The following is a 22048-nucleotide window of genomic DNA, read 5'->3' as shown; positions in this document are numbered from 1 at the left end:
TGGATTTTTGGGGAGGAGTAAAACTAATTTCAATGCTGTGATACAACTTGTGACTGTTGTGTCGTTAACCTTTCTGTGATGGAAATTATCCTTGCCTATTAAAAATTCCACTTTTCCATTTGATGGAGTTCAGAATGTTGAAGATAATTCAGAACAAGAGAAACAAAATGACTTAGTGAAACCAGCAGCAGGAAAATATAATTTGTTATGCATATCTATATTTTCTGTAACTTCTGATATTTGATTTTATTTAATTTTTGTAATTTTTATTCATGGTCGTAAACTGTATAGAATATTTTTGTTATAAATTGTCGTTTAATTTGGCTGTGTCGAAAACACAAATCTCGTAGGATCAAGATGTTTACATACGTGTTGACAATTAGTAATAATAATCATAATAATAAGACTTAAAATAGCACCTATGGCATATTTTCCCAGTGACTGATGGGATATGGAAGTTTCGAGAAGAATGTTGTGGCTTCCCCATCGGTTGTGCAAGGTCATGTGAATATAGTACGTAGTGAATTAATATGCCATACATCAACAGTGTATGTTGTCATATGGGGTCCATTGCAAAATACAGTCGCAATTTACAATGTACATAAGGAGAAACTTAGCATTCAGTTTCATTCCGATTTCTGGAGTCATTCACGCTTTTTGTGTTCCTGGTGTAAGTCTGCAGACATATTTTATGCTGTACTTAGATATTTTTCAACAGGAAAAACATTTGTTTGGACTGTTTAGTGGTGATAAAAAGTGCTCATTATTTGGACAATAATATTATTCTGGAACTGTTATAAATTATTTTAAAGAATTCTGGACAATGCCATCTTGACAAAATCACAGTTCTTGGAGGACCAGTACATTTCAGGTATTTAAATTATATGGGACTTTTCATTTGTTTAGGACTTTCAAAGACTTTTATAAAGACAAATTTGGATTCACTTCATTATACTATAAGTTCCTCTCACATTTCTATTTATTACTTTAATAATTAAATTGTTTGTTGAGTTTTATAAAACTTGCTGGTTTTGCTTCTTTTCTGTTACTAAAGTTTTTGACCTTATAGTTGTAACAAATTATAATAAATAAAAAAGAGTGGAATCTGTTCCTAAGTGTAACTGAAAACAAATTGTGTATGACCACAAGAACAACACTAACATTAAATAATGTTGATTTTCAACCCCCTTCATTAAGTCTGAAAATAAAGACAAAGCATTAGTCAATGACTCACCAAAGCAGATGTTCACTAAATAAATATAGACTGAAACAGAGGTAACAAGCAAATCTAGATATGAATGGGGAGAAAACACCTACCTAAGATTCTGAAGACAATAATAATAATAAAATCATAATGAAATTATACACAATTACGGTTCACCCAATGAACAACAGGAAAGTGTAACATTAATTAGGCACTACTGATAAACAGAAAAACAAGTGCCTAAAGACTGCCAAGAGAGCTAATACTATGATCAATATGCAATGCCCTAAGGGTGTAAACACTGTAGCTATATGGAAAACCATACTCAGATGCCATATATGCAATCTTGATATGATACAGTACAACATCGTCCAAAAAAGGATGATAATGATCGCACATGGATATGTGACATAGGGAACAGACTGGGTCGGTGTTCTTCTAGTTCTTAACTTCTATAGCTTTCTAAGTCCATCTAATGGGAGGATGGATTTTTGTTGTTGTGGGGTTTAACGCCATTTTTCAGCACGATAGGCTATACATGGCGGCCAGTATCAATGGTGGAGGAAGAACCCGGAAAACCCCGGAAAGAACCACCGACCCACGAGAAGCTACTGGCAGGCTTTCTAACATGCCCACATTGGCTGAATCTTAGACTCGAACCGCCGCAGACAGAGGTGAGATGGCAGTGATCCGTAACGAAGAGCGCTTTAGACCACTCGGCCACTCGGGGCCCCGGGAGGATGGAACTTTTATTACAAAGATGATGGTAATTTCCATTCCAAAAATATAAGCTATGCAAAAGCGACAGGTAATATATTATGACATCAAATTCAAAATTTTGCATGAAATCTCATTCTGTACCAATTTATTTTTAGATCGGTACTGGATGCTTTAGTAAATTGTAATCAGAATGTTATACAGTGAGTAAATAAGTGAAAAATTATTGTAAAAACCTAAGTTAAAAATATTTAAACATACACACTGATCAAGAATTTTACGCTAGAGTGATACCAAATGCATACAAGGTGAGAACAACATACCCTGCGAAATGTGTCTCTTGCTAGTCCTGGAAACTGTATTACTTGAATCTGCTTTCCTATTAATAGGACAATTATTCCAGTCAACATCTGAAGAAATACAAAAAAACCATTTCTTTTAACCATGTATGTTGGTTAAATATATTAAATACTATACACTCTAATTTCTGTTTCTCCCAGATGTCTAACAATTCTGCAGCAATTTCATTACCCATTTTTAAAGATATGTCACTGTTCATCTAATTTTCACCTACAATACAAAATTATTTATGCAGTAACTTACTGTCACAAAATGATCCTCCCAAAACTGCAGAAAAGTAACATATTTTCTGTACATCCTTTCAGACACTTTTTGTTCAGGGATGCCAAAATGTTTTTGCAAAAATAAATTTTCTTACCTGGCAATGTATGGATATAACTTCATAGTTTTATATTATTTATGCACTGATGCAAAAGTTTCAAGATGGCCACAATGGTACGCATATTGGATTAAGATTGGCACCATTTTCATTTATGACCAATGCATCATATGAATTCTTCTGGTTAAAACTTCTTGTCAATATTACTTTCCATTTAGGAGTGGCAATAAGAAGACTTTAAAGATGGCTGCCAGGGTGGCCATGCTGGATGTCAAATTGGCAAAATTTTAACTTATGACCAACAAAGCATCATAAGAAGTCTTTTGGTGAAAAACCATAACTGGTGTGAATAGGAGGAGTACCAAGGACATGATGTTAGTAATGGCCACTGTGGCAGCCATACTGGTGTGAATAGGAGGAGTATCAATGACATGATGTTAGTAATGGCCACTGTGGCAGCCATACTGGTGTGAATAGGAGTACCAATGACACGATTTTAATAATGACCATTGTAGCAGCCATACTGGTGGTCATATCAGCAACATTTTCATTTAGGAAGAACTACAGATCATAACAGATGAAACCCAATGTCAATATGACTTTGTGTTCCGAAGAAGTAGCAAAAACAATAATTTTAATATGGGTGTCATGGTGGCCATATTAGATCTCAAAGTGGCACAATCTTCACTCGGGACCAACAAGACATCATGAGAAGTCTTTCTGAAGAACAAAAACACCATGCAGATATGGCCATCCATTTAAAAGGCGTAGTTGCAACAAGATTTTCAACATGGCCACATTGGTAACAATACTGGATGTCTCAGTGGCACCAATTTCACTTGGAAACAACTAGATCATGGGATGAATGTGTGTAAAATCTAATGGTAAATTCTTCTGCTTCACAAACGAAGTTGTGTTTTTCAGTTTACTTGCATTTTATTGTTGATTGAGATTAATAGAATCTATGTTGGGGTTTGGACTAAGACAAGGAAATCACTGTGAAGGGGTTATATTATTTGTCTCCCCATAAAGCTATGCCAAGTGGGAAACAAATAATGTAATATTGTGACTTGTATTTCCTTATCTTTATACAAACACCAACATAGATTATTTTTCTCATCCAATTTTTTCCAATGAAATTAAAATAACCCTGCACTATTGCAATTTAGTTAGTAGATTCAAAACACAGTATTCATCAGGTACTATTATTGCTTCTCACTCTATATAAATGTCATAAGGTCTTGTACTCTTTTATGAAAATCTGAATAATTATCTAAGTAGAATCTAACTATACATGCTACTCAGAGAAAAGGGAAAAACAACTGAGAAAAGTTTTAGCTGTAATGTGTTGAAAGTATTGCAAAATAAGCATCTTGAGCCACATGCTGTTGTTTTTCAATATTCTGTAGATCAAGATGAATATGTTAATGAGGGCAGTCGGGTGACCTGTCAACCCTACATATACAAGTTCTACACATGAGAAAATAGAAACATAAAAACATGATATTATTACTGTCTTATCACATTTAATTGATGGATGTGGTATGAAATTAACAATAAGTAATTAACATCTTTTATATGCTTAAATTTTAACTTTTATCAGTTATAATTTGGAAAATGTTCTTTGGCAGGCAATGGTATGATACTGTGCAGTACAAAAGGTATAATGGGTACAGTTCTAACAAAATGGGTAGTCACTGTGGAAATTTCTAATTCATGACTTTCTGAAATTTATATTTTCTGTCCTGGAAATATGGCAGTGTTGCTATCACTAGTTCAATGATATGCGACATGGAAATCTTCCTGTGGAATAGCATGTGGATTGGTGAATGAACCACTCTGGTTGCTAAGTGCAGGAGTTTTCATTTGCAATTACATTTATTATGTTTGAATCTACTGGGTCAGATTGTGGATGTTTGACAATGTTAGACGAAACCAGTTTGACATAACAGTACACATTTCTGATTTTTGCCTGCTTTGCAGTAGCTCTTGAGTTTGGATTTGTGAAGCCAGTGATGTGTATTGCCTGTGTATCTGGAGCTCTATCAATATTTCAATGTGTGTGTGTTTGTGTGTCCAAATGTTTTGTACGGTGTGTTATCAAAGTTGGAAAGACCTTAAGTTGCTTTATGAGTGAATTTCTTTGTGTCATATATCTGTTGCTGTCGTTGTTGTTGGATTTTAGAACAACTCTTTCAAGTACAGCAGAAGACAAGAAGGGTTTATTCTTTTTAAAAGCAGTTCTGAGTGCATGGACATTATGACTGAGATGACCGGACTGAGATAACCAGACTGAGATACGAAATGTAAGGTTAACAAATCAGGTAAATTTCTCTGTTGCATGGAGAAAAGCAAATCTAGGCAAATAGTGTCAGTTTTCATTCATAATGTAAACACAGAATATGATTACATTGGTGTGTCTCTCAAGGAATAAACTAATATTGTATATGTTGGTTTGGTTCCTTGGCCTTTGATATTTCATTTGTTCATTTTCCAATGTTCCATGAAATACTACTGAACATTTATGACAGTAAAAAGTTATTATTTTTTACCATTAAAAAGCACAGAAAATATGGTAAAGAGCAAAGAAAAGGAAAGTTTACACTACTAGGTTTAATGCTGAAATAATTTTGAAATTTTTTCAATTCTGAAACAATAACCTTTTGACCCCCCCCCCAAAAAAAATAAGGTAGTAGTTAATAAAAAAAACATTAACTTCTAAATTACATATGTTATTAAGTTAAATGTTATTATCAATGTTAGATCTGGAAGATTAAAGTGTAAACAAGTAGCAAGAAAGTATTCAACAAATCAAACCAATCTCTAGGTTCTAAAAATTTTTCTCAAGGTTTCCTTATCAAATTGTATGATTCTGCTTCATAATATATGCCTTTAAAAGAAGGTGATAGTAACCTACTTTTATCGTCTCTGAAAATGGATAAAAGTCATAACAAACAATAGAACTGTATGTAATGTGTGCATTAATATGGACCCCACTCACTACAATTACTTTGCAGGGCTTTTTAAAAAAACAGTCATTAGACACCACAACATGATGACACAGAGTGCTGGAATTTGGAAAGTCAATCCATTCAAAGACTCATCAATGTAAAGGTACATAATGAATCTGGTTGAAATCCATGGAAATCCACTCAAAGATTCATCAATGGAAAAGTACATCATGAATCTGCTTGAAATCCATGCAAATATGTTATGTATATTTAATTTAATTGTTTGTTAGGTAATTTTAAAAATTATTTCTTTACATGCTATTGTAATGTAACATTGTATTCTGGACCTGACCTTGTCTAAAACTGAGTTCATTTCTACTTGACCTAACTGACTTTTTTGTAATTTTATTTTGTGTAAACAACTAATACATGTACGTAGCTAAATTCTCTTTGTTTATGGGCTTAATATCACGATCATTATTAATAAAAGAAGTATATATGTTTATTATGGCTTTATTACGAGAGTCTATGCTCTTAAAATAAGTAACAGAAGAGTGAAAGACAACAAGCTTTGTAAAATTTAACATTATTTATTTCTCTAGAACATAAAATGAAAATGAGAAGAAAAAAACTTGAGTCTCTGAGGACATTGGCAAGTTATTCATAACTGACATAAAAGGTTTAAACAACATTCAGTGAAAGGTCTTAATGAATTATTTTTTCCCCCACATGTTGACACACCTTTTCTATTTCGAAATGTTTTATCTTCCTTCATTTTCTTCATTTTATTATATTACTTAATGGAATTATATTTTTTATGACAATAATCATTTCCATTCATTTATTATTGGATCATTCATGCATACCTGACCAAGTCCCAGGACTTGAAATGAAGGAAACCTGAAGAAAAATAAATAAATATATAAATGTACATGCATATCAGGCATACTTGTAATAGGTTTCTCTTATATAGTTAACATCTTCTCTCAAAGCCTATAGAGCAATGAAAGATCAGTGTCTTTCAACAATGTTAGTGAATGTTCAGAAGTAATATTGCACAAGGTTGCATAAATACTATGCAAAGTTGCTAAATTCTCAGAATTCTGACTTCTCTAAATGTAAAAAAAAGTTGAACCTTCATTATACATTTACACTAACCACATACAAATTTTCAGTTACCATAACTACTACATCTAGTATTGCAGAAGAGATGACAACCTGACTTCTCAAAATACCTCTTTTTGCAACATTTTTTTCCACAAATGTCCATAAAAAATGGATCAAAGGCAACATTTAGAACCTTACTATCCAGCTAGCAACCACATATCAATCCTCAAAGATTCATCAAGCAGTGTGGAAGGAGAAGCAATGACTAGCTAAATTCTCAAAACTTTTTCAACAATGTTTCAATAACTGTCACAAAATATGGTCAGAGGGAAACAGCAAAACCATTATGAACATCTACACCAACCACATTATCTAGATTTTCCAATAAAATCTTCCAAGCAATGTGGGCAAAAACACAATGATGAACCAAATTCTCGAAAAACTCATTTTGGGGAATTAATTTCCAAATATGGGCCAGAAAAATAAGCAAACACTTATTGTGCATCAATACCAGCTACACATATCAGGCCTAAAGTTTCACTCAAATCTGTCAGGCAGCTAAGAGAAGCAATGACAACCTAAATTCTCCAGATAACCCTTTTCTTATAATGGTCTAGAGAAAATAAAAAGTAGAACTTTAGTAAAACTTTATGACGAATCTACACCAGTTACACAATTGGATTACAAAGTTTCAATAAAATCACTAGGAATTGTGTAAAAAAGAACTGAAGATATAATCGATTCCCAAAATATACAATATTTTAAAAATATTTTTACAAAGTTTCCTCAGAAGAGGACCAATGTGAGGTCAGACTAAATCCCAACATTACCTTCTTTTAAATTTTTATCATAAAAATGAGTCAGAAAAAAGAAAAACTTTATTACACATCTACAACAAACAATCTAACCTACAAGTTCAATAAAAAAATCTTCATTTAGTGTAAAGAAACAATGATTGACTAAATTCCCAAAATATCCACTTTTGACCTTTTTTCATAAAGAAATTTCACAAAATATTCTGAAGGAAAAAGTGAAAACTTATTGTGCATCTACATTGATTACATATACAGACTACAAGGTTTGAATAAAATCTTATTAGCAGTGTTGGCATAAAATAAATGAAGAGCAGATTTATCAAATGAGCTTCTTTAACATTTTTCAAGAAATTACCAACAAATGGATTAACTAAATTATCAGAATACCCTTTTTCAGGAAATGTTTTTAAAAATGAGCCAGAGGAAAAAGTAAAACTCTATTATGCATCTACATCAACCACATATCTAGCCTACAAAGTTTCATTAAAATATCAAAAGCAAACTGAATTCTTTAAAGAAAGCATTTTATGGATAATATGTAAAGAGCTTTGCTCCCTATCAATATGACATTCTGTTTAGGAATAGCAATAATAAAATATTCAGGTTGGATGTCATGGTGACCATACTGATATCAAACTAGCACCATTTTCATTAGGTCAATTAAACATGATTAAAAGTATTTCAGTGAAAACCCCTGTCAATATGGCAAGGGTAGCAATAATATGAATTTTAAAATTGGCACCATGGTTGCACTGTTTGATGTCAGATCAGCCCAATTTGCATTTAAACATCATAAAAAATCTTTTGGTGAAAACCACATGTCAAAATGGCTGTCCTTCCAGGAAGAGTAATTTAAAAAGGTTTTAAATATGCCCCCCCCCCCCATGGCAGTCACGGGATGTCAGACTTCATAGGAAGTATTTCAGTCAAAAAACCATGTCGATATAGCCATCCATTTAGAAGCAGTTGTAATAAAAAGATTTTCAAAATGGCTGCTGTGATGCCCATGGGTATTTTTTATTTGAAATGCACAGACCTTGAGATGTGTCCACAATGATTGATGGTAATCCAATCAGAAGTTAGGAGTTCAATAACAAACTTGTGAGAACAGATGAAATGCCAGCACATACTCTCATCTGGTATACAGCCAGTAGAACTAGACATACATAAAATGCAGTAACAGTTGGTAACAGAGACCTACCTTTTCCTGTGATAACTAGTACCCTCCAAGATAAATACACCAATCAAGTTTTGTGCTGAATAATATTGTCATCAAGCTGTATGACTGCACATAAAATGCCAAAATTTATTTATGCAAAACAATGACAATAATGTCATCAGAAAAGTGACATGTCTTGACCATAAATCATAAGTGAAACAAAACCAACAATAATACTGTATCAATTAATAATAAATTTTACTGCAACATGGCTTAATGGGAAACAAAAAAATTAGCCTGCTAAAGTAGCTATAGTCACATTCCAAATAATAATACAAAAATGGTAGCCTAATTTTAATTTCCCATTTTCCACCAACAACCACAAAAAAATAGCAGACACCACCTGTTACACTGTTACATTTCCAGGCAGCCTGACATAATGCACCAGTAGATCTGGGTCAATGCAGTTTGTTCGGATTAATCAGCAGAACAAACAACAAAGACCCTTATATGCTGGCACATTATGAGATGACAGACCAAGTTCTATGGTGTCTGCAGTTGGAACTGACTTAAAAGCATGAGAGCCTGAACATATAACATTCTTGTATGTCATAAACAAGCCGTTTCATGGAAGGTGTATTTAGTCACCCAATCAAAGATTTCTCTTTGAGGTTTGACAGTATTTTATATTTTGTCACAATTATCACTGAAAATAAGTCTACCAAAAACTGACAATCAATTTTTTCTTTGTGAACTTTTTAAACAAGTTTTGAATAAGTCTCAGTGCACATCTGTAAATGTTTGTATATCCATTAGTAAGGCAACAAATATGTCTCCTATTACACTGGTTTCAAAATTAAAGTAGGTTGGTAGGTTTTTTGTTTTAACATTATATATAATAAAATGATTAGTATCTATAATGTACTAAGTGCTTCTCAGTACTGGGCAAAACCAGCTTAAGTAGATGCACAAATCAATTTCAGAAATTTTAATGTTGTTGGTGTTATTTTTTTTAACACGAGTGGAAAAAGTGCTAGGGTCGACAACAAAAAACAAGGGTCATCTGACCAGAAACACACCATTTTTTGCTAATATTGCTTAACTCCTACACAAATGAAGATACAAACGTGAAATTTCAAAATATGACTATAGTACAAAGTCACACAGGTCATGTAGGCACCGAACACCAACTATTTCAGTAATGGGTGTAATTTTTTAGAATTTGATTCCACATACCTTAAAGTGGCAAATATTCACTTTATTTGGATTCTTATACATCCACATTCCTTTGGAAGGTCATTATTTAGACGCCCTGAGAGGTGCTTATGGTGAAATCAATGGTAATGTACACAGATATTTTTTGAAAAAAAGAACATAAAGGTGTGATCCAGTACAATCCGCACTGAATGTCGCTCGCTGTGATGTCACAATGAAAGCTATGCATATTGATAAACAAATTTGTACTACCCTCTACTGTGACAATTCCACTCAATGCAATCTTATTTTGATCAAGTTTAGTAGGTGGCCACCATCGTAAAAGTTTGTAGCGAAAAATATTTTTCATCTGGAAGTTTCTTCTAACAGTAAAGGTGCAGAGTATTCAATAATCAGGACTGAATAGACTTTCGTCAAAGAAAATTAGTGTAACAGTTTAAAAGAACAATTTATATTTAAAGTGAGTAAATGTGCATACATGACCCATGTGACTTGTACTATAGGGTTTGTCTTTATATAATCAAAACGGTTAAATATTTTGACTAGTAAACTGTTGACCGCTCCGGTGGCCTAATGGTTCGAGTATCGAGCTTGGATGCAGGAGGTCATGAGTTCGAACCCAGGCCAAGTCATACGGTACCAAAGACTTATAAAAATGGTACTAACAGCTGCCTCACTAGGTGCTCAACATTAAGGGGTTAGAATTAGGACTGGTCAGCCTGGTGTCAGGATAATGTGACTGGGTGGGACATCATGCTACCTGAGGCATGATACTCCAGTGCTATACATCACTATAAACTGCCACACTGCAGACATCAGTGATATGACTGAATAATTGTTAAAGCTACATTAAGAATCCAAATCACACCCACACACCCACACACAGAAAGCTGTTAAGTTTCCCACTCGAAAAACCATGTATATATTAAATAAGCCTAATTTGGAATAAGTGTGTGTGTGTGTGTGTGTGTGTGTGTGTGTGTGTGTGTGCGTGTGTGTTTGTGTGTGTGTGTACCGCAATCAACAATTTAAAAAAAAAATATAACGCGAGTATCAAGCCGCACGAATAACCTGGAGTTTCACACTACCTGCAGCAGGTAAACTGAAGTAACTACGACAAGTCCCCGGTATGATCATCTAGAACGTGGCAACTTTCAAGACACCGTTTTGATTGTAACATATATCTTCGGAAATTTTTTCCGACATTTTATCGTAGCTGTAAACTTACTTGTATGAGGTCAACACAACCTTATTCGCAACAATTATCATAAAGGATGAAAAGCCATAAAAAGCTGCTGCCAGCAGCCGAACTAGCAACGTACGTTCTTCCATTTCACCATCATAACAGGGACAGAACGATAACTTCCAAGTAATCCGCATAGAAAGCGTTTGCCTCGGCTGGAATAACTTGAAATAACCCCATAATTTGGAATCCCGCTTAATTGCATTTTTTTCTCGAGAAATTGTACGACCATGCAGAGTGATGTATGTGAACAGTGTATTTATATACCTGATGGAAAATATGAAAAGGATTAAAAATTGTGTGCCTGTCTGCTGAGGAATCTGTAGAAATTAAAGCGCAAAATAATTCACTATTTTATATCTTCATCAGTTGTATGCAAATGTTAGTTTACGATATTTAATCTGGAACAATTGCTTGTAAACTGAGAAATTTATACTTTTTTCTACACAACAGTGTTATGAAATTGATATAATTATTGTTCATAGCATATACAGTATAATGAATTAATAATTTAATAGAATGAAAAATATCACCAATACAAACACGAATCATCAATATGTCCTCTATTCCGACAAAATACAAATATGTTATAAATGTTGATATTTGCAATAAAAAACCCTATCAATACAATTTTAAGGAAGACAATAATGATCAAACTGATGAAACATTTCGATTAGTTACATTTCGACATAAATTTATTTCAAATTCATTTTGATTTAGACAAATACAATAAATGCTCGCTTAAAAATCTAAGTTTTATTACTGAAAATTCTATTCCTGCAGGTAGGGGTCGTCTTATAAGCGCGATAAACAATAAAATTGATCAGTCGAGCGGTATAGTTGAAAACTTGTTTGCATTATGTACAAATACTGTCAAATAAATTATTTTTAGTTTTCGTGCCACTATGCATATATGGTATGCATTGTGTATATGTTTTATGACAGCATTCATTTCACAATACTTGTTCTATAGTTATTTGGATTTTAATAATTTGCTATTACTGCTACATTAAATACAACTAATCGCAAAGTGAAGCGTCCGTCGATGTTCTTTACCGTGAAAGTTTATTAGCAATATTGCTTCGATTAGTTTCCTGCTAATCCGAATATATGTTGTTTTGCTGATTAAACACTATTTGTATCTAATGTATTCAAAGTTATGCTTTAATTTTTATTTTCATTTTTAACAACACGTGGGCCGATAAGCCCTTGGCTTGTAAAGATAGTACTTGTGGTTACTTTCAAGGTGACAATCATTTTGATCCAGCGCGAACTTAATACTTTTTCAGCGCCAAGTAAAGTTCTAAAACTTCCAGTATATTTTTTTTTATCCTTATTCCCTTAGCTTATGAAGGAAGAATTCTTTCTATTTTCCTCATCTGATGTACCCTTTGATCGAGCCGCGAGTTTAATACTTGTTCAGTTCCAAACGATGGTTATTTGGGGTGTATGTGCTTTCGTATCCATGTTGGTTCGTACAACGCAGAAATCTGAGGTTTGATACCTACAGGACGGTGGTTTCGTACCCGAGTACTGGTGGTTTATTATCCGATTATTCTAATTATTTAATAAATCTTGCAGCTAATAACAGTCTTGAAATTGTATTTGATCAAAAAGATCATGTAAGACAGGAAAAAACTAATTATATAAAACAAAAACTGACGAACAATAGTGCAAAACGAGTTTCAAACCTTCCCATGCTAGATTTAGATGTCGAATAACGCACCATTTTAAGTTTAATAAATCTTTTTTCATAAGATTCATATATCTGTGGGAAAATGCTAGATTTAAGTTAAATCTGTCACAAAATACAATATATAAGTTGAATCAGAACACAAATACAGTATTTCAATTAAATCGGGTTTTAAAAAATGCACGTTAATATGACACAGAGAGCGTTTTCTTACTGATTGGATGAGTATTGCATCTTTGTGTCACGTCCTGGTGTGAGCTTGTTCTAATGGGATTTCGTTATGATGGGTAATCTTGAATAAATGAATGGTGTACATTACGTTAGTATATCGACTGTTATTTTCTTCCAATTCCATATTAGCAGCATGAAAAAGTTGCTATGGTTAAATCCAAGAAAAATTGTTTTCCGTCAATCGTATCAAAAACGAAAAAAAAAAACAAATTCAAATTACAAAACACAAATATATATAATATGGTTTACAGAGGGTAGAAAACCTCTTGGGTACGAATATATTAGAATAGGTTATTTGAATTCCATGTGATCTTGCTGTATAACTGATACCTGTTCAGTAGCATCTTTAATAGATTTGACAGACTGTATGCTCAAAGTATCACTTACACAAGCCAAGCACAGCCTCCACATAAGCACCCACATGTGACAATAAAGACAAGAAATCAAAGTCGGACGATATTTGCGATGACTCATGACGATGGAGGATTTCAGAACTTTATTTGGTTATTTAGACATTAAGAACGAAATCTTGGACTTTGTACCAGATGATATTAGAGAGTTACATTAATACGATATTGTGAATCACAAAAGATGTGAACTTGCATTGTTTATTAAGTGTAGATTTATCACGCGTGAAAGCTCCCAGCATCCACCTGTGCCAGAGGTTAGTCACGTAGGGTAGAAAACTTCAACGTCGATCAGTAACCAACAAAACCGCTATTATTATGCTGCCACTGTCCACCACTTGATTGCGAAATCATAAGGTCATGAGTGTGGTTCCACTTAATTAAACCATAAGTGTAATTTCAAACATCCAAACATTAAATATAATAGTTAACGTAGTCTTTGTTCCCGCCACATCCAGACCAACGGTTGTTGCCGCGGCGATACTGCAAATAACATCGACGCATACGTTTGCATCTCACGCTGTACTCTTATTCCCTTCGGGCATCATCTAACAGCTAAGAGTAGCCATCTGTACTGTGAAATATGCCCCTGCCACCAGCAACATTTTCTTAATTTAACAAACAGTCACTTGCAACACTCTTCAACAAATATTTTGATTCAGTCTTTTACAGTAGACTACTCTGAATCACAATTATATAGAATTATAATAAAATACAAATAACATTGATAGTAGAATTATAATACAATACAAATAACATTGATAGTAGAATTATAATACAATACAAATAACATTGATAGTAGAATTATAATACAATGCAAATAACATTGATAGTAGAATTATAATACAATACAAATAACATTAATAGTAGAATTATAATACAATGCAAATAACATTGATAGTAGAATTATAATACAATACAAATAACATTGATAGTAGAATTATAATACAATGCAAATAACATTGATAGTAGAATTATAATACAATACAAATAACATTAATAGTAGAATTATAATACAATACAAATAACATTAATAGTAGAATTATAATACAATGCAAATAACATTGATAGCTAAATATAAGTAACTGGGTAAATAAATCATTACATAAATCAGTATAATCTAATCAATAAATTAATTAATTAATTAATTATAATATTAAATATGCTATTTTAAAAACAAACAAATTTGAATCATAATTTTTTTAAATTAAAAAAATCGTATGCCATAACGTAGCAAAATGAAATTAAATAAATAAATAAAACTTTGAAATCAAATAGAAAACATTTAGACAGCTGAGGTAAGTGCTAAGTCTGTGTTTGCATAGTTGCTAATAGAGAACTTATTTTGTAAAGAATTTTTATTCTCATACTTAATGTAAACTCAAAGAAAGCACACACACACACACACACACACAGATTGAAAAATTGAAACATGTTGAGGATTTTTATATTGAGTAAGAGGTGAAGTTTTGCTTTTAGAAGGGACAAATGATCGATCGCAAAAATATCAACATTTTCGAAACATTATTACAAATTTATATCGTACTAGGAATAAAGTATACCTGTATACCGATGAAAATCCTTGAGAAGCTCTCATATCAAACTTGACTTTAAAACACGCATAAAACATGACCATACAATTTCTCGAGAAAAAGCGGAACAATTTTGAATCCAAGTTTTTGCGAGATTTTTCAAGCAACGCTTATCCCACGTTGTCACCCCAAACTGCCGCCACATTTGACTAGACCATTATACATTTTCTTAAAACAAGGCAATGATATGACTTTTTCAGATCTTATTGTTTAAAATTAAATATATGCATATATACATTAATTAAATGCTTATGGCTTCTGATGTTCTTGAACATGATATGAGTCATATACACCTCCATTAGTTTTTGTTTAAACAGTGAACTGCCAATATTCGGCTAGAAAGCTGAGCGAGCCACCTGTAGCAGTAGACAAGGCAGGTAGAACACCTCAAAATAATCTGGATAGCAATTATTTTAAATTGCATTAAGTTGTTTAGTACATAATGCTTTTTTAAAATTATTACATAGAGGCTCAGTTTGCACTGAGTATTATTTAGTGTCAACAATGACATTCAAGCATGTAAGATGCAAGGATGAATATAGGGCTGAGGTGTATAGAATTGTTGCTTCCATTTACTTGTTAGGTTAAATGACTGATGCTGTTATTATTATTTTTTGTTATAACTATTAACAAATATGGACCTTTGTAACCTCACCGGTGTTTTTTGTATTTTAAAAACAAATTTAAACACGCTATATTGGACTAGTTGATGAGGCATCAAATTGGTGTATAAATCTCTTGCGCTCTAAGCGAATTTGAAATAAACAGAAGTTCTACAGTGTGCATCCATATGTTCAATAAAAGTATCACTCATCAGGCTGTCTTTGCCCGGGGTACCCTTACATATTACTCTAACTCCAGCCTCATGGAAACTATAACGTGGTTATTGCGTCACTGAAGTAAACGTTCCACAAATGTTGATTATGTATACACTATATTGTGACTTTGTGAGAAGCATGTTACACAATCCTCCATTGACACAAAATAATTATGTTGTCCATTTAGGTAAATAACCATCGTAAATAGCGTGCTTTGTTTTTACATTGAGAAACCAGTCTAGGATGTTTAACATTTCTTTCTTTTTATCTAGTTTCTGACGTTCGAAACGATTGATCAAGCACCATCACTTCGTTTCCAGGTGTCACTTCCTCTGATGCACATTGCATATCCTATGTCACGATGGTAAGATTGATTGGAAGCATTGACCAGACGTGGTAACACGTTGATTTATTTGGGAGTGTGCTGATATATAAAATATATCCGAAAACATTATTACACATTTCTTAGAAAACGTTCCACGCCACTAGCTTTCGTTGCGAGATTTTCAGGGATGAAAAAATTAAATGTCTTTTTAAAATTATTTTCGAAACGTTTGGCTTGTAAAGTTAGTCCCTTTCTCTGTTTGCCATCGTATTCAATACTATATTTCAAAACCAGTTGTAAAGTTCGCACAAATCAGGAAATTGTTAAGAAGGTAAAGGAAAGTTAAGCTGATTTTGAACACTTATAACCACAATTTACGATGCCAAATTAGAGACATGTGCAACATCTGCCATTAATGATCCATGTCTGCTAGTTTGTTTGGCTTCAGGAAACTTTCGTCGAATGGATAACGTGTACATCGTGTTACGTATATCTGATTTAATTAATATATATATTTAATTTAATTTGTCGGTTTTAAAAATTTTATTCTATTATATGCTGTTATAATGTAAATTTATTCACTATAGATGACACTTTTTTCAGGAAATGGTTTGACTTTGACTGTTAGTTTGTAAACAACAGGTGTTGATCTAAATTCTGACCTGGGTCCAGAATTAGTAAACAAAGTTCTGTTTAATTTTCAAATGATTGGTTGTTATCAGTGTCATGATGAAACTACGTGGGTTAAGAAATAAACACTTTTTTTATTATTTTTTTATTCTGGGAATAAAATCATTGGTCTAATAAAGGTCATATTGTGTGTATGTGATATAAACATGATCACATGACCCTTGTTGATGTTTAGGTAAGCCCATATAATTCAATGTTTGAGAGAAATAATTTTTTGTAGAAGTTGGGCAGTTAAAGTGTTATGTTGTGCTGTTTAGATTTATTTCAAATTACTTGTTTAGACTTATTTCAAATTACTTGGATTCAAAAAGGATTAATTCTATTATTTCTCTGGAAATATTCTGAAGAGTGCTCGCACAGGGAAAGACATTGCTTACAAATTCAATTTGTATTTCCAACACTGGAGTGCAATTATTCATATTTCTATAAGGAATGTAGATAAGCACAGTACTGACTACAGCATACGTCATCGTCATCCATCTTGGATTTTGCATAAGGATTCGACTTTGAAATTATTAGAACATTTATTACTAGGACTTTTTCAATTTAATTCGTGGATTATTCTTAGACTAATTTTGGATTTGATTATTGAAACCGTAAGTTCTTCTTTTTTTCTTTTTTTTACATTTTTACAGAATATTCCAGGAAAATAAATGTTACATTTTAAAAAGCTTGTCGTTTTCACTCTTTCTGTGTTACTCTTTATTCGAGCCTAAACACGTAACAATCGATTGTCCTTGTAACCATTGTAACACATCTTGCACAAATACACTTTTAAGTCTGCTTTAGCAGCATGGTGCAATTTTTAATTCTTCCGTAACCAACAAAATGAGCAGGATTGATGTAGATGTTGGCTAGAAGTGCATCCATGATGTGGTTTGCTGTTTTATTTCTGCTCCTGAATAAGTGACCCACTCTTCGATATTCCTCTTTGGTTGTTCAAGTAGTGTTTGTTTGGGTTGAGACAATGTTTGTCATGTGTGACGAACAAATAAGAATAAGAGTAGTCTTTGGTTTGTTTGTTATGTTTTCTTGATATCTTTTTTCACCTCTTTTTCAGTCTGTTTAGAGAAGTGTTGACGTCGTCTTTTTGAACAAGCTTTCATTTTTTCTTGTTTGGGAGTTGAGTAAGGTGTTATCAACGAGGCAGTAATTCTCGATATTTGAACAGAAATAGTTTGAAACACTTCTCTTATTTCTTCTTTATCCATCCCTGTGGATGTTTCCGTCACCATCTTTGTTGCTTTTCGTTTTTCTTTGAGTTTCATGACATTATTGAAATCTCCCATTGCAGGTTTAACTGTTTCGACTGAAGTTTGTGATGAAACAGTTGAAAAACTTGTAATAATTGTCATCGGGTACGTTTTGAATTGTTTGTTTTTGCAACGGATCAGTGGATTTGCTCAGTACTAACAAAGAAAGCAGTGTTTGGCTAAACGAAGAAGGACTCTTTATTTCCCTTTTCTGGAAGAAGATTACTTAGGACAATGATGATGTGAACTTGTTGGTGACATCTTTGTGTCAAGAGGGGAAAAAGGCTGAAGCGAATGTTATCTCATACTTCTTAATTTTTTATGATGGAATAATTCATCTCTACTTGCAGATGTTTTTTCCTTCAGCTGATTCCTGTGATTTTTTTGCCCGTTTTTGTTAGAGTGTGAACTTGCTGTGCTTCCTCTTTTCTTCAAATTCTGTCTTTTAGGTGATCTGGCTTTTTTATTTCTGCGATATGATCCCAGTTTAAAAGTGAACGATAAATGACACATCATAAAGATCTACTGCCACCTGGTTGCACACTGGTGTTTTGCTTGATCTGAGTACCGATTCTTGGATCAGCCAGTTGTGACAAAGCTACTTCATGTTTTTTAAAACAGCGTTTTGCTTGATAGGGTGTGTGAATGACACTACGTAGTAACTGACGTACTGTCAAAGTCAAAGTAAACCGACCTAACACGTCCATGATACTAGATTCTAATAAAAGTAAACCTGTCTTCGAGATTGATATCATACAGTGCACGAATGTATTTGGCTGGAGGATGAGATTGAAAGGAAGTCAAGTTAAATACCATTGGAAAGAAAAAATGTAAATGATGGTTTTATAGTTTGTTTTAGACAGACAACGAGTCGGAAGGTTACGTATAAATGACACGACCTCATGCTTGACACCAATCGTGAAACAAATTTGTGCTCAATCTCGCATAATCGGGAGTTGTATGTTTTTAATCGATCAGTAAGTATACATATCGCATTCGAATGACAACGTCAAACGCATAATTGTGCAAAGGTGTTTTTTGCTTGGCTAATACTTGCTTTTAAGATTTGTCTGTTGGACTTTTAAACAACACCGCAGAATGTGCATTAAGACTGGTGGTCTGATAGTGTGATGTGCCTTACTTTGTTGAAATCAATTTGATGATGTTCTTTTAGTGTAAACCAAAGTTTCATTTATTTCTTGTCTGCTCCTAACTCGTCATCGAAGCTGACAAGACGCGTTTGACTAAATCAGACCGATTCCAACGTCTTCCACACATAAATGGATTCTCTTGAAATTTATTGGAGTTAAGTGTAAGACGATTGACACTATTGGTAACACAACATGGTTTGCTGTGTAGGACGATCAAACATGTGAGTTTTGTTCGATCAAACGTTTGACAAATTTAGTTTTGCTACAGGGTTAAAAAATCAACATCGTAACAGGAAAGCGAAGATATGGTGTCTCGAAACTTGGACGATCTGAATTTCGTCACACTCTTTGAGAACGGAGGATCACACCCTAAAAATGATGTTTAGAATCCTGTGATTCCATCAGCGACACAATACATTGTATACACGTTTAATGTTTTCTAAGTGAAACAATAACCTATATATATTTACAAATTACCTTAAAAAATTAGAACACGAAAACACAAACGACATAAAACATTCCGTACGCAAATAAGGCACAAATTAAAATAAAACAATTAATACGCATATGATTTTCAACGTATTTACGTCATATTTAATATATTTAAATGTTCTGGCATTCTAGTGTCTGTGGAATTCTAAGCTCTCCGAGAACGGCATTTCTCCATTCTTTTCTATCTCTACAATGTTATTAATATTATTCTCTTGGGGTCATAGTATTTCTGCTTCTATTTCGATTTCTTTTACCACTGTTTCTTAAATAGGTTCTAATTCCACGTTAACTTCTGGTTTTTTGTTTCACTTGTTCTAAGTTAAATTCTTTTGTTTGATCAGTCACACACGATGTGTTTGGCAAAATTAGCCACTTCTTGAATCAAAGCATCGAAGCTAAGACTTTTCCACTCACGTACATCTTTCCAGCCGTAAATATGCTGGGTAGCCAACTAACAATATACACTTCTTGGTAAGTATGAAACGTGGTTAAGGTATGACTAATGTATTCTTCTCACCTAGGTTTACAACTCGTGGAAATCACTCTTCTCATCACTTTTGACAAGCCTAGTTTTTCCTAAACATGTAAAGTTTGGTACGTTTCTACAGGTATTGGGTATTCAAATGTCCGCAACAAATCTGCTGCCAAACGGAATCTAAGAAAAGAAGCCACTAGCACACACACCACACGTCGTTCAAATTTGAATGAAATCGTGTCGTCTTGTAGAATGAGTTTTTTAACATTAGTTGACAATCCACTAAGTCTTGTCATAGACTTCCTTCCACAATAATTGTTGCAATGGTGATGACACAAATTTGTGGCATGGTAAGCTTTATTACTACGGCGTGTTTTGTATTTGGCATAGTTTTCCCGAGAATCAGTATTCTCTTGCTGTGGAAACAGCAATAGTTTAAAAATCTAGATATAAGAGTTTTACGTTACACTAGAATCGACTCGACGAAATAGTGGTATCAAAAGAATTTGGTATTATGTGGATGACATCCAGTAGTAGGTAAATGAACGGCATCACATTTGCCAGGAAAACAGAAAGATCTTGCTGAATTGTAAGAGAGCGGTAAGGTTGTGCTATATCGCTTTCGATAATAGAGGAGCGGCAAGTGTAAAAAGATAACCGGGTGGCATTTAGGATTTACAAAAGAACACTTATGATGGTGATACAAATACAGTGTTTAATGATAAATGACTTGAATGAGAAAAGAATTATGATTAATACTTGCGTGTATACGATCCAAATAATGGATCAATTAACATAATACGCACGAATTAAATAATGAAAATACAAATAAATGACCTTACACAATACAAGGACAAGGGATGAATGATTCACAGTCATTTCACAACGATAGAATGGTGTGTTTTATTCATATAGTAAAACTGTGGTATTTTACTCATATAGTAAAAATGTATTTACTCAAATAGTGAAAAATGAGTTTATTTACTCAGATAGTAAAACTGATGAAAACAAAGGGACAGATGTACAAAATATCTTTACAGTCCCAAAAACACATTGGGTATTACAAACCCCAAAGATTAGCCCACGGCTAAACGATCACGTGTATGGAGTTACACACTCCGTCACCAGCACACATGGCTACCAGTCACACTTGTCAATGAAGCAGTCAGTATTCCAGGTTGGTCAAACAAGCGATCAGCGCCCACCAATCTCGCTCAGCAATGCCCGATCACCTGCTAACTCGACCAGCAACACTACTTACTCAGCTCTACGGCTGCTATGGTTCAGCTTCACAGCTGATATGGTCAACTTCTATAGTTAGCTCTGCAGCTGGTACCACGTCGACTCCGATCGCTCCGATAACTCTGATCGCTCTGGTCACTCGGACCAGCTATACAGCTGCGACTCAGATCCCTCGGGTCATCACTCCGATCACTCTGGTCAGCTGAAAATACATCTAACACCGTGTACTATGCCTGACACGGGCATTTAGGATAAAACGTCATGACGTTATATACGATAAGCAACATAGTTTACATTGTCGGCACAATAATTACAAAATAATACACAAGTTAAGAAGTGAACCTAACCGTGCCCGACAAGAATCCTACGGTACTAAACATTTCTTAAAAATGCAATTTTATATATTGCTAATATAAATCTCTTGCTAAGTCACAAACAAGAACAGAAAATATACATGATACTACGTAAGCCGAAGGTACATAGAAAACAGACAAAAATAAACGTGGTAGTACAATAGTTATAACTTATACAAAAGAAATTAATAACTCACATACCTCTACAGCTGAAGATGTGAAAGTTCTAAAAGTAG

At 33.5% G+C, this 22048-nt stretch overlaps 1 protein-coding gene across 1 annotated transcript in view; it reads right to left on the bottom strand.

Annotated features, from left to right (window-relative positions):
• Positions 1-11179, bottom strand: part of LOC149806577 (nucleotide sugar transporter SLC35D2-like) — an 89742-nt gene extending 78563 nt beyond the window's left edge. Inside the window, exons 1-3 of the mRNA XM_089954890.1 lie at positions 11076-11179; positions 6418-6451; positions 2245-2331 (exon numbers count right to left, since the gene is read on the bottom strand). Coding sequence (XP_089811016.1) covers positions 2245-2331; positions 6418-6451; positions 11076-11179 — 225 coding nt within the window. The remainder of the gene's footprint in view (positions 1-2244; positions 2332-6417; positions 6452-11075) is intronic.
• Between the last annotated feature and the right edge of the window lie 10869 nt (positions 11180-22048).

The sequence above is a fragment of the Sinohyriopsis cumingii genome, chromosome 1 (genome assembly GCF_028554795.1).
Source record: "Sinohyriopsis cumingii isolate HCF-2022 chromosome 1, ASM2855479v2, whole genome shotgun sequence".
NCBI classification, from domain to species: domain Eukaryota; kingdom Metazoa; phylum Mollusca; class Bivalvia; order Unionida; family Unionidae; genus Sinohyriopsis; species Sinohyriopsis cumingii.
Note: the sequence above shows the minus strand (reverse complement) of the source record. Positions and strands in the feature narration are given on the sequence as shown.